General features: G+C 50.2%; 1 protein-coding gene across 8 annotated transcripts in view; it reads left to right on the top strand.

Annotated features, from left to right (window-relative positions):
- The window catches only part of SPTBN4 (spectrin beta, non-erythrocytic 4), a 117584-nt gene that overhangs the window by 85655 nt on the left and 16010 nt on the right, over positions 1-15919 (top strand). For 5 of the 8 annotated variants that reach the window (XM_065534412.1, XM_065534415.1, XM_065534411.1 and 2 more), the window contains 7 exons: positions 3487-3711; positions 4521-4610; positions 8378-8656; positions 8747-8877; positions 10334-10538; positions 11271-11651; positions 14720-14964. In XM_065534412.1, the coding sequence (XP_065390484.1) occupies positions 3487-3711; positions 4521-4610; positions 8378-8656; positions 8747-8877; positions 10334-10538; positions 11271-11651; positions 14720-14964 (1556 nt within the window). Of the gene's footprint in view, positions 1-3486; positions 3712-4520; positions 4611-8377; positions 8657-8746; positions 8878-10333; positions 10539-11270; positions 11652-14719; positions 15333-15919 lie in introns of those variants that run through there. The other 3 variants (XM_074023591.1, XM_074023590.1, XR_012427610.1) reach the window with 2 other exon arrangements.

A 15919-nucleotide genomic window follows, 5' to 3' on the forward strand; every position in this document is an offset into this window, starting at 1 on the left:
AAAAGGCTCTACCAGTTTACACCACCACTGACAGTGGCTGAGTGTGTCCAGCATCTTTGCCAGCATTAGATACTATAAGTGTTTTACATTTTTGCCAACCTAATGTGTAGAAAAGGATGTCTTGACCAGGCGCAGTGACTCACTCCTGTAATCCCAGCACTTTGGGAGGCCGAGGTGGGTGGATCACCTGAAGTCAGGAGTTCAAGACCAACCTGTCCAACATGGTGAAACCCCATCTCTGCTAAAAATACAAAATTAACCAGGCATGGTGACGCGTGCCTGTAATCCCAGCTACTCAAGATGTTGAGGCAGGAGAATCACTTGAACCAAGGAGGCAGAGGTTGCAGTGAGCCGAGATCATGCCATTGCACTCCAGCCTGGGCAAAAAGAGTGAAACTCCATCTCAAAAAAAAAAGAAAGAAAAGAAAAAAGAAAAGGATGTCTTGTTTTAATTTCTATTTTCCAACTGATTAATAAGACTGGGCATCTTTTCATATGCTTATTTGTTTTGTCTGTTGCCTGTTCACATCTGATGCCCATTTCTCTTTTTGGGCAGGCTTTTTTTTGCTGATGTCATTCATGTATGCATTGAACAAATCTTAACTGGAGGCCTACTGTGTACCAGAAATTGTTCTAGGTTTTCAAGAATACAACAGTGAGTGTGACAGAGCCCCTTCCATCATGTGGGTCACATTCTGGAAGCAGGGGACCAATAAAAGTACACAAGTACCTGAGTGCAGTGGCTCACACCTGTAATCCCAGCACTTTGGAAGGCCAACGTGAGAATAGTTTGAGTCCAGGCGTTCAAGACCAGCCTGGGCAACACAGCGAGACCCCATCTTTATGACAAATTCCAAAAATGAGCTGGGCATGGTGGTGTGTGCCTGTAGTTGTAGCTACTTGGGAGGCTAAGGCAAGAGGATCCCCTGAGCCTGGGAGTTTGAGGCTGCAGTGAGCTGTTATCTCATTACCACACTCCAACCTGGATAACAGAGGAAGACCCTGTCGAAAAACAAAACACACATACACATACATCAAGAGAGTTGTCTGATGGTGGTAAGCACTATGAAGACAAAGGAAACAGGATGGAGGGAAATTCTTTGATTGTTAAATAAACTAGTTCCTTGCTCTAATATATATCATTTTTTACAGTTTTTCATTTGCCTTCTAACTCTATGAAATTTTGGTTGATGCAGAAGTATTTTTTTAATTTTTTTTAATTTTACTTTTAAGTTCTAGGGTACATGTGCACAACGTGCAGGTTTGTTACATATGTATACATGTGCCATGTTGGTGTGCTGCACTCATTAACTCATCATTTACATTAGGTATTTCTCTTAATGCTATCCTGCCCCACTCCCCCCACCCCACAACAGGCCCCGGTGTGTGATGTTCCCTGCCCTGTGTCCAAGTGTTCTCATTGTTCAATTCCCACCTATGAGTGAGAATGTGCAGTGTTTGGTTTTCTGTCCTTGCAATAGTTTGCTCAGAATGATGGTTTCCAGCTTCACCCATGTCCCTACAAAGGACATGGATTCATCCTTTTTTATGGCTGCATAGTATTCCATGGTGTATATGTGCCACATTTTCTTAATCCAGTCTATCATTGATGGACATTTGGGTTAGTTCCAAGTCTTTGCTATTGTGGACAGTGCCACAATAAACATACATGTGCATGTGTCTTTATAGCAGCATGATTTATAATCCTTTGGGTATATACCCAGTAATGGGATGGCTGGGTCAAATGGTATTTCTAGTTCTAGATCGATCCTTGAGGAATTGCCACACTGTCTTCCACAATGGTTGAACTAGTTTACACTCCCACCAACAGTGTAAAAGTGTTCCTATTTCCCCACATCCTCTCCAGCGTCTGTTGTTTCCTGACTTTTTAATGATTGCCATTCTAACTGGTGTGAGATGGTATCTCATTGTGGTTTTGATTTGCATTTCTCTGATGACCAGTCATGGTGAGCATTTTTTCATATGTCTATTGGCTGATGCAGAAGTATTTTTATGTGATCAAATTTATAAATCTTTCCGTTTATGTTTTTTTATGCTTGGAAAGATTTTTCTCCATGCCAGCATTATAAAAGCATTTGCCCAGGTTTTCTTTTAGTGCTTTATGGATTTTCTTACTTCGTTTAAGTCTTCAATCCATCTGGAATTGTTTTCAGTTCAAACAGCAAGGAAAAGATCCAGCTAGATTGGTTAGCCATTGGCCCACGACCATTCATTAAATAATCCATCTTTCCCTTGGGGATTTGCATTGGTATCTATGAAACACATGAATTTTCTTGTGTATTTGGGTCTGATATTGCACTTTCTGTCTATCCCTATGACATAGCAGCCATCCAAATCACTATAGCTTTGTATTTATTTTTGATAATTTTTTACTATCAAATGTTTTTTCAGCCTGTAATCCCAGCACTTTGGGAGGCCAAGGTGGGCAGATCACTTGAGGTTAGGAGTTTGAGAACAGCCTGCCCAACATGGTGAAACCCCATCTCTACTAAAAATACAAAAAAATAAATAAATAAGTAAAAATAGCCAGGCATGGTGGCAGGTGCCTGTAGTCTCAGCTACTGGGGAGGCCAAGGCACGAGAATCACTTGAACCTGGGAGGTGGAGGTTGCAGTGAGCTGAGACTGCCCACTGAACTCCAGCCCGGACGACACAGTGCCCAGGCTGATTTGCTCATCCATCTACAAAAAAAAAAAAAAAAAAAATCGGCTAGGTATGGTTGCTCACGCCTGTAATCCCAAGCACTTTGAGAGGCCAAGGTGGGTGGATCACCTGAGGTCAGGAGTTCAAGACCAGCCTGGCCAATATGGTGAAACCCCATCTCCACAAGAATACAAAAATTAGCTGGGCATGATGGCAGGTGCCTATAATCTCAGCTACTCGGGAGGCTGAGGCACGAGAATCGCTTGAACCCAGGAAGTGAAGGTTGCAGTGAGCCAAGATTGTGCCATTGCACTCCAGTCTGGGCGACAGAGCGAGATTCCATCTCAAAAGAAAAAAAGAATTCGTTAACAAAAAATTATTACTATATTTGATAGTAATAATTCTGGAAAGTTGACTCTTTGGACAAATTCTTTAACTTCTCTTGGCCTCAGTTTCCTCCTCTGTAAAACAGGGAGACTACCAACCTTGAAGGGTTGTTCTGAGAATTAGTGATTTAATGGACCACTTTAGTTCCTGGGTCAGGTAAGCCTCTTTGAGAAGGTCATACTCCAGCTAAAATCTGATTGACAAGGAAGAGCATGCCTGGCAGAGGAAACAGCAAAGGCAAAGGCTCCGAGGCAGGGACTAGCTTAGTGTGATGCAGGTTCATGCAGAGGGCATCGCTCCTGGAGGCGACTGAGCAAGGAGAGGGTGGAAGGGTGGGCCGGTGAGGGGTCTGGCTGTCACCATAAGGGTACTGGAGAGCCACAGCAGGATCAGGAGGGCGGGTGGGGTCCACTGATACTGCCTCTGTCCCCACAGTCCATGGAGTCGCAGGTGGAGGAGTGGTACCGCGAGGTGGGAGAGCTGCAGGCGCAGACGGCGGCTCTGCCGCTGGAGCCGGCGAGCAAGGAGCTGGTGGGCGAGCGGCAGAACGCGGTGGGCGAGCGCCTGGTGCGCCTGCTCGAGCCGCTGCAGGAGCGCCGACGCTTGCTGCTGGCCTCCAAGGAGTTGCACCAGGTGGCGCACGACCTGGACGATGAGCTGGTGAGGCCAGCGCAGGGGCCTGGGGCGGGGCGGGGGGCGGAGAAGGTGGGCACGGGGCGGGGCCGAGGATGGAGAAGGCTGAGACCCTCCCACTCACACGCTGAAAGACGCACTCAGCCCTTCACTCATTCATTAATTCACATTCATTGACTCACTTTGAATCATTCGTTGATTTGTTCATGAAGTCACTCATTTATTTATTCACTCATCCATTGTTTTTGCCTCCACTCATTTCTTTACTTATTATTCATTCACTCATTCACTCCTCTGTTCATGTCCTCATTCCATCACTCAACTTCCTGATTTGCTCACTAATTTGCTCACTCAGTTGATCATTCTGGCCCCAGCCCGGTGTTTGGATGATACTGGGGCCACAGGGGTGGCCAAGGCAGACCCCATTGTGCCCCAGAGGGCTCAAAGTCCAACGGGGAAAACAGACTTGTCCCCAGACAGTGACAATTCAGGGTGGTTAGGAACGTGATAGGAAACAAGACCTGTATGTGCAAAGGCCAACGGTGTGAGCCTGGCTTAAGTGCAGAGAGCAAGACAGAGTATGTCAACAGAGGAGACTGAGACAGGTGTGGTGGCACCTGTAGTCCCAGATACTTGGGAGGCTGAGGTGGAAGGATTATTTGAGCTTGGGGATTCGATCCCATCTCAAAGAAAAAAAAAAATGGAGGAGGCTGAAGATTCGACTGGGCTCTTAGGCAAGGAAGGGCCTGGGATACCGTGCAGGTTTAAAGTTTAGTTGCAATGCAGCAGTTCTTGGATGCATTCTCCCCTTGACCTGCTTCCTGTGTCCTCTCCAGGCATGGGTTCAGGAGCGGCTGCCACTGGCCATGCAGACAGAGCGAGGCAACGGTTTGCAGGCGGTCCAGCAGCACATCAAAAAGAACCAGGTGAGCAGAGCCAGGTGAGGGAGTGAGTTAGGACACATTTGGATACACGTGAGAGAAAACAGCTGAAGGTGGTTAAAGCCAAAACAATGACTTTATTGGCTTTTGGAATTAACAAGACTGTGGACAGCAGATACAGATGTATCCAGGTGCTTCCATATATTTTCATGACTCTGGGCTGTATTTTTTGTTTGTTCGCTTGTTTGTTTTGAGATGGAGCCTTGCTCCGTCACCCAGGCTGAAGTTTAGTGGCGCAATCTTCGCTCACTGCAGCCTCCACTTCCTGAGTTCAAGCGATTCTCCTGCCTCAGCCGCCCAAGTAGCTGGGATTACAGGTGTGCACCACCACACCTGGCTAATTTTTGTATTTTTAGTAGAGATGGGGGGGGGATCTCACCATGTTGGCCAGGCTGGTCTCGAACTCCTGGCCTCAAGTGATCCACTCACCTCGCCGTCCCAAAATGTTGGGATTACAGGCGTGAGCCACTGCACCTGGCCTGTTTGTTTTTCTGCATGAGCTTTCTTCTTAGGCCAATCCTCCTCTCCTGGTGATAAAAGGCCTCCAACAGATTCAGATTTACCTACCACCAGCAAAACTGAAGAGAATTTCCTCCTCTCAATTATGTCAGCAGTAGTCCCAGGAATAACTCTCATTGGCTCACCATGCCCGTCGCGTCCCATGCCCATCCCTGAACTAATCATGACGGATGGGGATTCGGACTGCTCCTTGGGCTGGCCTGGCTAGGCGCCCTCCCCTGGAACCTGCTGCTGGAATCAGCCTTAGCTTAATTACCAAGGCTGAGATGGAGGCAAGGGGGGTTCCCCAAAGGAAAATCAGCGGCTTGAGGCTAGAAGAAAGAGGAATGGCTATTGGACAAGGAAAAAGTAAAACAACCATCAAGTTAGCCTGGTGTGGTGGTGTACCCCTGTAGTCCCAGCTCCTCTGGAAGCTGAGGAGGGAGGGTCCCTTGAGTCCAGAGGTCAAAGCTGTGGTTAGCCTTGAACACACCGCTGCACTCCACCCTGTGCAACAGAATGAGACCCTATCTCTCTCTGTCACACACACACACACACACACACACACACACCCCAAAACAAATAAAAAACACCCATAGGGACAAAGGACAGAGATAATCAGCAAGAGGGTACTACTGTCCCCTAACCTGAGCAAGGTGGGGGGAGGGGGCTTTTGAGCTCCTAAAAAATCTCTGAATCTCTGTTCATTCCTCTGGGGCTCAGTTTCCACATCTAAATAACTAGAGTTGGTTTAGAGCAGTGGTTCTCAAACTGCATAGCAGGGGAACCCCTTGGTCAAAGCAACTATTTCACCAAAGCCTAAAGCAAGACACATAAAAGAGGAATAATAATAATAATAAGGCATTGTGCCGGGCACAGTGGCTCAAGCCTGTAATCCCAGCACTCTGGGAAGCAGAGGCGGGAGGATCACTTGAGCCCAGGAGTTTGAGACCAGCCTGGGCAACATGGGGAAATCCTATCTCTACCAGAAATACAAAAATTAGCTGAGCGTAGTGGAAGGTGCCTGTAATCCCAGCTACTTGGGAGACTGAGTCAGGAGAATCACTTGAACCCAGGAGGCAGAGGTTGCAGTGAGCCGAGATCACACCACTGCATTCCAGCCTGGGTGACAGAGTGAGACCCTGTCTCAAAGAAAAGAAAAAAAAGCATCGATTAAAAATTTACTATGTGCTGGCCAGGTGCAGTGGCTGATGCCTGTAATCCCAGCACTTTGGGAGGCCGAGGTAGGTGGATCACCTGAGGTCAGGAGTTCGAAACCAGCCTGATCAACGTGGTGAAACCCCGTCTCTACTAAAGATACAAAAAAATTAAGGCCAGGTGCAGTGGCTCACACCTGTAATCCCAACACTTTGGGAGGCCGGGGCGGGTGGATCACGAGGTCAGGAGGATATCAAGATTATCCTGGCTAACACGGTGAAACCCCGTCTCTACTAAAAACACAAAAAATTAGCCGGGCATGGTGGCACGTGCCTGTAATCCCAGCTACTCGGGAGGCTGGGGCAGGAGAATAGCTTGAACCTGAGAGGCGGAGGTTGCAGTGAGCCAAGATCGCACCATTGCAGTCCAGCCTGAGTGTCAAGAGCGAGACTCCATCTCAAAAAAAAAAAAAGATTTACCATGTGCTAAGTACTGTGTTAGGGTTTATGCTGATAATTTAATCCTCTCAATAACCCTATGAGGTAAATATTGTCATTATCCTCATTTCACCAAACAGTGTATGTTGGAAGAATAGGACACTGAAGGATGGTGGGGAGGTGGGTCCACAGATTATTTTGGAAGGCTCCTGATCATTCTGCAGTAGGTGGAGTTCTTTAAGAGACTGGAGTTTTGCTGAGATTTTGTTTTCCTATCTTGACGAAAATACTCTTGACTGTCAACAGTGTTGAGAACAGAACTGGCCTATCGTTGTCATGGTTGAGGAAGCTGATCAAATGCACTTAGTACTTAAAATTGGGGGAGCTCAGCTGTGTGTGCAGTGAGAGTGCTGGATACCCAGGGGCTGTTAAGCAAAAAATAGCTGCAAATATTATGCAATTGCTGCATGCAGACTCAGTTCTAAGTGCTCCATAGTTTATCACCTTACAACAACCCCACAAGGTAGATCATCTTAGCCTGATACTAGCCGCGTGACGTTAGCAAATTCCTCACCCTCTCTTTGCCTCAGTCTTCTCATCTGTAAAACAGAGATGGTAATGTTATCTGGCCCCATAGGTTGGGAGTGAGGAGGTGTGAGGCTATGTTATTTAAAGCTCTTACTTAGCAAAGCACCTGGCAGGTAGCAGGGTAGCAGGCACTCAAGAAGCATTGGCTGGCCGGGCACAGTGGCTCATGCTTATAAGCCTAGCACTTTGGGAGGCCAAGGTGGGAGGATCGCTTGAGGCCAGGAGTTCAAGACCGGCCTGAGTAACATAGCAAGACCTCATTTCTCCAAAAATATTTTTTTAAATAGCTGGGCACGGTGGTGCACACCTGTAGTCCCAGCTACTTGGGAGGCTGAGGCAGGAGGATCACTTGAGCCCAGGAGTTTAAGGCTGCAGTGAGCTGCAGTAGTGCCTCTGCATTCCAGCCTGGGTGATAGAGTGAGACCCTGTCTCTAAAAAAGCAAAATAAGAAGAGGATATGCTGGCTGTTATTATCTTTGTTTACCAGTTGAGGCACACGAAAAGTTAAATAAGGTGAAGGCACACAAAAAGTTAAAAAAGACACACAAAAAGTTCAATAAGGTACTCTGCAAGTACAGAGCTGGTGGAGGGAACCTTCTGGGGGATGGAAGTGTTCCGCATGCTGATCTGGGCACACCAGTGTATGCGTCTGTACATATGTGTGCAACTGTATACCTAAGATTTGTGCACTTCACCGTATATAAATGATACCTCGGCTGCTAAGCTGCAGGGTTTTTGTATTAGGGCCGATTTTGGGTCAGCAAGCATCTTAGCTCAGAGCACAGTCTCTGGAACCGGCCTCCTGTGTTCAAATCCTGTCACTCCTTACTGGCTGCTTGTTCTTGGGCTCCCTACCTTGCCCCTCTGTGCCTGTGTTCCCACCTGCAGCATGGGGTTATGGTGATTGAGGGAGTATCAGCCAAATGCTTACATGGTCCTGGCACGTGGTAAGGGAGCTGGGGGTGCTTATTAATTGCCCCGTGGGCCATGCCAGTAGCAGAGGAGCTTGTGGTCTTGCAGGGCCTCGGAACGTCCCCTCTCCACCCACATCCCCCTACCTCCCGCCCCCAGGGCCTGCGACGGGAGATCCAGGCGCACGGGCCGCGCCTGGAGGAAGTGCTGGAGCGCGCGGGCGCGCTGTCGTCGCTGCGCAGCCCGGAGGCAGAGGCTGTGCGCCGGGGCCTGGAGCAGCTGCAGAGTGCCTGGGCCGGACTGCGGGAGGCTGCAGAGCGACGGCAGCAGGCGCTGGACGCCGCCTTCCAGGTGGAGCAGTACTACTTCGACGTGGCGGAGGTGGAGGCGTGGCTGGGCGAGCAGGAGCTGCTCATGATGAGTGAGGATAAGGGCAAGGTGCGCCCGAGCTGGGGGTGCGGAGGGCCTGGGGGCGCTGGAGCCCGGGGCCGCCGCTGCCGCCTCATCGTGGGCCCTTTGTGCCCCTAGGACGAACAGAGCACTCTGCAGCTGCTCAAGAAACACCTGCAGCTGGAGCAAGGCGTGGAGAACTACGAGGAAAGCATCGCTCAGCTGTCGCGCCAGTGCCGGGCGCTGCTGGAGATGGGGCACCCGGACAGGTGGGCTTGCGGGGATGGGACGGGGGCGTGGCCAGTTCACAGGAATGGTCCAGCAGGACCTGAAGCTTCAATGTTGGGAGCGCAGCGCTGGAATTGGACGTTGGGTGGGAGAGGTCCTCCTTGCTGTGTGCTGGAGCCCTCGGATTTGGCAAGTGGGCTGGCTGGAATGGGGGGACAAGGCCCAGAGATGGTTGAGAGGGTGGGGCCAGGAGCACCTGGATATGAGTGTAGTTGTGGGCACCTCGTCGGGGGAGAAAAGAGGAGGTGATGTCTAGGACTGGGGCAGAGAAGAATTTGCTCAGGACAAGCAAGGGGCTCTTTCTACCCAGTGTCTGGGAGGACAGAAAAGCCTGTGCTGAGATTGGCTATGGGGGTGGGGCTGGAGACCTCCTGGTGTGCAGTGGGATGATGTTGCCTGGTGTAGGCGGGTGCTGAGCTCCAGGCCTGGACCGGGGATGGAATCTGAAAGGAGGTACAGAGAGAGAGACCTCTGTGCAACTGGGCTCAGAGATTGGGGCTAGAGGTGGGGTGATTGGCTGGGGACCCAACCTGGGAGTCCAGAGTCCCACTCAGGTTCCTGGATAAGGGAGGCGTGAGACTGAGATAGAAACTGGGTGAGGCTGCCGAGGTGGGCGGATCACTTAAGGTCAGGAGTTGGAGACCAACTTGGCCAACATGGTGAAACCCCGTTTCTACTAAAAATAAAAAATTAGCCTGGCATGGTGGCGTGTGCCTGTAATCCCAGCTACTGGGGAGGCTGAGGCAGGAGAATGGCTTGAACCTGGGAGGCAGAGTTTGCAGTAAGCCGAGATCATGCCACCACACTGCAGCCTGGCGACAGAGCAAAATTCCATCAAAAAAAAAGAAAAAGAAAAAAAGAAACTAGGTGAGGCTGGATAGAGGTGAACTTATCCATCTAGGGAAACACAGCTTTCCCTGCATGCTGAAATGCAGGGCTGTCTGAACCCAAGACTTGCAGAAAACACAGTCCTGGCTAGGCATAGTGGCTCATGCCTGTAGTCTCAACACTCGGAGGCTGAGGCAAGAGGATCGTTTGAGCCCAGAAGTTTGAGAACAGAGGGAACATTGTGAGACCTCATCTCTACAAAAAAATCAAAAAGTTAGCCAGGTGTAGAGTCACGCACCTATAGTCCCACTTTGGAGGCTGCGATGGGAGGATAGCTTGAGCATGGGAGGTGGAGGCTGCAGTGAGTTGTGATCACACCACTGCACTCCCGCCTAAGCAACAGAGCAAGACCCTGTCTCCAAAAAAAAAAAAAAAAAAAAGAAAAGGAAAGAAAGAAAAGGAAAGAAAACAGAGCTCTACCTGGGGACACAGCTTTGTCTGAAGATTCCAAGGAAACACAGCCCTGTCTTGGGGAGGGGGTTTAGGGGGGTCACGCTCTGCCCCAGCAGTCTCAGGGGTCCATCCCTGCCCCTCCATGTCCCCCATCAGCGAGCAGATCAGCCGGCGGCAGTCTCAGGTGGACCGCCTGTACGTGGCGCTCAAGGAGCTGGGTGAGGAGCGCCGGGTGGCTCTGGAACAGCAGTACTGGCTGTACCAGCTCAGCCGCCAGGTGAGCGAGCTTGAGCACTGGATCGCCGAGAAGGAGGTGGTGGCTGGTTCACCGGAGCTCGGCCAGGACTTTGAGCATGTCTCGGTGAGCATCATTAGTAATAAGTGATACCAGGAGCTACCACTAAGGTTCTCTGGGCCTCCGTTTCCTCATCTGTAGTATGAGGATAATAACAGCAGCCGCCTCATGGCTCTGCGGTGAGACAAATGAGTTAATATGATGTAAAGCACTGAGGACCCTGCTTGGCACACATGGTGCCTCCCAGTGTTAGTTACTGTTACCAGCTTATTATTTTATTGTTACTTATTGTTATTTTTATTGTTACTATTTTGCTACTTTTCTTGCTAGGTGTTCAGTAAGTGTTAGATATTATTTTTTATGATGATGATGATGATTCTCATTATTCTTACCTGCCACAAAATGGTAGTCTCTGCCAGGTGTGGTGGCTCACGCCTGTAATCCCAACACTTTGGGAGGCCGAGGCAGGTGGACCACTTGAGGTCAGGAGTATGAGACCAGCCTGGCCAACATAGTGAAACCCTGTCTCTACTAAAAACACAAAAAAATTAGCTGGGTGTCGTGGCGCACGCCTGTAGTCTTAGCTATTTGGGAGGCTGAGGCAGGAGAATCGCTTGAACCCGGGAGGTGAAGGTTGCAGTGAGTGGCTATTGAACCACTGCACTCCAACCGGGGTGACAGACCAAGACTCTGTATCAAAAAGAAAAAAAAAATTGCAGGTTGGAGGGGGCTGGTGTGTGCTGCCCCTTTGCTCACTTTGCTGTACCCCTTCCCCCGCCCCCGACTTCCTGATGGCAGGTGCTGCAGGAGAAATTCTCAGAGTTCGCCAGCGAGACAGGTACAGCAGGGAGGGAGCGGCTGGCAGCTGTGAACCAGATGGTGGATGAGCTGATCGAGTGTGGCCATACAGCAGCAGCCACCATGGCCGAGTGGAAGGACGGGCTGAACGAGGCCTGGGCTGAGCTGCTGGAGCTCATGGGCACACGGGCCCAGCTGCTGGCCGCCTCTCGGGAGCTTCATAAGTTCTTCAGTGATGCCCGAGAGCTTCAGGGACAGATTGAGGAGAAGCGGAGGCGGCTGCCCCGCCTGACCACCCCGCCTGAGCCGAGACCCAGCGCCAGTTCCATGCAGCGGACCCTGAGAGCCTTTGAGCATGACCTACAGCTCCTCGTGTCCCAGGTGGGGCTCCAGTGGCCATCGGGGCAGGTGGAAGGGCCCAGACAGCTGATGAGTGGGCAAAAATCAGGCTGTGGAGCAGGTTGAAATTAGGCAGTGGCACAGACAGAAAGCATACTACAGAACAGGAAGAAATTAGATAATGGAGCAGATAGAAAATGGACTGATGGAATGGTATATAGAAATCAGGTAGTGGCAGGGAAAAGTGGTACAGAAGGTCTCACAGATACTAAACAGCTTCCAACTGGGTGTGGTGGCTGACGCTGTAATCCCAGCCCTTTGGGAGGCCAACACAGGTGGATCATCTGAGGTCAGGAGTTTAAGACCAGCCTGGCCAACATGGTGAAACCCCATCTCTACTAAAAATACGAAAATTAGCCAGGTCTGGTGGTGGGCACCAGTAATCCCAGCTACTTGCGAGGCTGAGGCAGGAGAATCGCTTGAACCCAGGAGGCGGAGGTTGCAGTGAGCCGAGATCTCGCCATTGCAATCCAGCCTAGGTGACAAGAGTGATACTCCATCTCAAAAAAAAAAAAAAGAAAAAAGCTTCCAACAGAGATTGGGCAGTGGTTCTCCTAAAACTGTGAATTTTACCTAAATCCAGATCGAGGGTCTAAAGGGAATTTTGAGAATGCTAAGAGGAATTTGGCTATGGTATAGATAGAAATTAGACAACAGACAAGACTAGGCGCAGTGACTCATGCCTATAATCCCAACATTTTGGGAGGCTGAGGCGGGCAGATCACGAGGTCAGGAGTTCAAGACCAGTCTGACCAACATGATGAAACCCCGTCTGTACTAAAAATACAAAAATTAGTAGGCGTGGTGGCAGGCACCTGTAATCTCAGATACTCAGGAGGCTGAGGCAGGAGAATCGCTTGAACCCGGGAGGCGGAGGTTGCAGTGAGCCGAGATCGCGCCACTGCACTCTAGCCTGGATGACAGAACGAGACTCCTTCTCAAAAAAAAAAAAAGGCCAGTCATGGTGGCTCACGCCTGTAATCCCAGCACTTTGGGAGGCCGAGGAGGGTGGATCACAAGGTCAGGGGATTGAGACCAACCAGGCTAACACAGTGAAACCCTATCGCTAATACAAAAAAAAAAAAAAATTAACCGGGCATGGTGGCGGGCTCCTGTAGTCCCAGCTACTTGGGAGGCTGAGGCAGGAGAATGGTGTGAACCCGGGAGGGGGAGCTTGCAGTGAGCCAAGATCACGCCATTGCCCTACAGCCTGGGCGACAGAGTGAGACTTCACCTCAAAAAAAAAAAAGAAAAGAAAAGAAAAGAAATTAGATAACGGGTCTGTGATAGAAATCATATGACTTTTCTGAAAGTAATTTGATAGAGGTGAATTTAATGAAAAAGGCAACAGAGATTAGAAATTAGGCAGAGGGTATGGCCAGAATTCGGAGGTGGATCTGAGCAGTCAGATGGAAATGAAGCTGCAGGCCCAGTACAACTCAGGGAGCAGGACTGAAAGAAATCGGGTTGCAGGTCTAATGGAAGGTAGAAGTTAGGCAATTTTTTTTGTTTTGTTTTGTTTTGTTTCGAGACAAGGTCTCACTCTGTCACCCAGGCTGGAGTGCAGTGGCTTGATCTCAGCTCACTGCAACCTCTGCCTCCCAGGCTCAAGCGATTTCCCTGCCTCAGCCTTCCAAATAGCTAGGATTATACGTACACGCCACCATGCCCAGCTAAGTTTTGTATTTTTAGTAGAGATGGGATTTCACCATGTTGGCCAGGCTGGCCTCAAAATCCTGACCTCAGGTGATCCATCCGTCTTGGCCTCCCTAAGTGCTAGGATTATAGGCATGAGCTACTGCACCCAGCTGGCAATTACTATTATTATTATTATGAGGTGGAGTCTCACTTTGTCACCCAGGCTGGAGTGCAGTGGTGTAATCTCGACTCACTGCAACCTCTGCCTCCCGGGTTCAAGTGATTCTCCCACTTCAGCCTCCTGAGTAGCTGGGAGTACAGGTGCGAGCCACCACACCCAACTAATTTTTGTATTTTTAGTAGAGATGCGGTTTCACCATGTTGGCCAGGCTGGTCTTGAACTCCTGACCTCAAGTGATTTGCCCGCCTTGGCCTCCCAAAGTGCTGGGGTTACAGGCATGAGCCACCATGCCCAGCCCAATTATTTTTATAGATCCTATAAGTGACTTAGAAATCAGGCTGAGAGATTGACAGCAATAAGTGGTGGATCTGTTAGAGATGGGGAGGTCACACCAAAAGAAATCAGGAGATTTAACCAACAGAGTGAGCAACAGGCTGAGCGCAGTGGCTCATGCCTGTAATCTCAGCACTTTGGGAGGCCGAGGTGGGAGGACTGCTTGAGCCCAGGAGTTCAAGATGAGCCTGGGCAACATAGTGAGACTCCATCTCCATTACAACATATATGTGTGTATCCTGGTGCAGTGGCATGCACCTGTAGTTCCAGCTATTAGTAGGCTGAGGCAGGAGGATCACTTGAGCCCAGGGTGTCAAGGTTGCAGTGAATTGTGTTTGTGCCACTGCACTGCAGCCTGCACAACAGAGCAAGACCCTGTCTCAAAACAAACAAACAAACAAAAAACCCAAAACCCGAAAGATAGAGTGAGCAGAACTCATACAGCAGAATGAATGGAAATTGGGTAGGGGACTAACAGCAATTGAACAGACATTGTGTAGGAAACTGGGCTACTACGAAGGAGTGGGTTTGAAATAAACCAAGTTAAAAAAAAATTAGCACATCTAAAAGACATCAAAGTGGAAGGGGGTTTCCTGACAGACCCAAGGTAGAGGTGGGCCTGCCTGAAAACATAGGTGACAGACCCAATAGAAATAGAGCTCTCAGACCAAAAGAAATCAGGCAGTGGGCTGAAAGAGATGTGGTAGTAGAACCAAAAGAAGTCAGAACGCGGGTAAGTCAAAGAGAAATCAGGCAGCAGATATGACAGGAGCCTGGCTGGGGGATCACAGTGTGAGGCTCCTTATATCTTGGGGTTCCGTGCTGGAGCAGATGGCGGGAGGGAGGGCACAGCCTGGGCCCCATGGAGGGCTGGCGCCCGACCTGGCATGCCCCTCAGGTACGGCAGCTGCAGGAGGGGGCGGCCCAGCTGCGGACGGTGTATGCGGGTGAACATGCCGAGGCCATCGCTAGCCGGGAACAGGAGGTGCTGCAGGGTTGGAAAGAGCTGCTGTCAGCCTGCGAAGATGCCCGCCTGCACGTCAGCTCCACGGCCGACGCCCTGCGCTTCCACAGCCAAGTCCGCGACCTGCTTTCCTGGATGGATGGCATCGCCAGCCAGATTGGGGCAGCCGACAAGCCCAGGTGCCCCTCATCCCTCCTCGGGCTTCCTGCCTGCCCCTGGCGGCCTCCCCCAGCCAACCCCAGCCCATTGACAGCCCCCTTCCCAACCGAATGACAACAGCCACTATCTGTGTGGCACCTCTGTGTGCCAGGCACTGTTCTAGGTGCTTCGTGTGTATTCAGACCCCATTTTTAGGCCTGTCATTGGGGACTTAGGTCATGGGGCATCCTTCTGTCCTCTGTCCTTCCCAGTTGCCCATAATTACCCTCTCCATGGGATGTCACAGCATGAAACAGGCTAAAGACAGGATGGGCAAGGGAGGTGTGGGACTGTATTTGTGAGGGTGGGTGAAGAATTGTAACAATTCCAGCATCGCAGTGGCTTCATTAGTAGGCATTGACTTATTGCTCACATAGTGGCTGGATGTGAGTGTCCGGCAGAATCCTGTCCCATGGTGATTGGGAGCAGGGTCCTTCCATCACACCATCCTGGGAGTCACATGCTGGACCTTCTGCATCACGCTGCAAATGGGAAAAGACAGAAGGAGGATTACACAGAAGGTTTTAGGGATAAAGCCAGCACTCACACACTGCCAGTCTAGTGGCCTAACCTGTCTGCCAGGGAGGCTGCAAATTTTTTTTCTTTTGAGACGTAGTCTTGCTCTGTCGACCAGGCTGGAGTGCAGTGGCACAGTATCAGCTCACTGCAACCTCCATCTGCCAGGTTCAAGCGATTCTCCTGCCTCAGCCTCCCAAGTAGCTGGGACTACAGGTGCCCACCACCATGTCTGGCTAATTTTGTATTTTTAGTAGAGATGGGGTTTCACCGTGTTGGCCACTCTGGTCTCAAACTCCTCAAGTGATCCACCCGCCTCAGCCTCCCAAAGTGCTGGGATTACAGGTGTAAGCCACCGTGCCTGACCTAGGCTGGAAATTTAGTCACATGGTGTGGCCAGGAAGAAAAGGACCTGGGGAA

This window comes from Macaca fascicularis, chromosome 19 (genome assembly GCF_037993035.2).
Source record: "Macaca fascicularis isolate 582-1 chromosome 19, T2T-MFA8v1.1".
Taxonomy (NCBI): domain Eukaryota; kingdom Metazoa; phylum Chordata; class Mammalia; order Primates; family Cercopithecidae; genus Macaca; species Macaca fascicularis.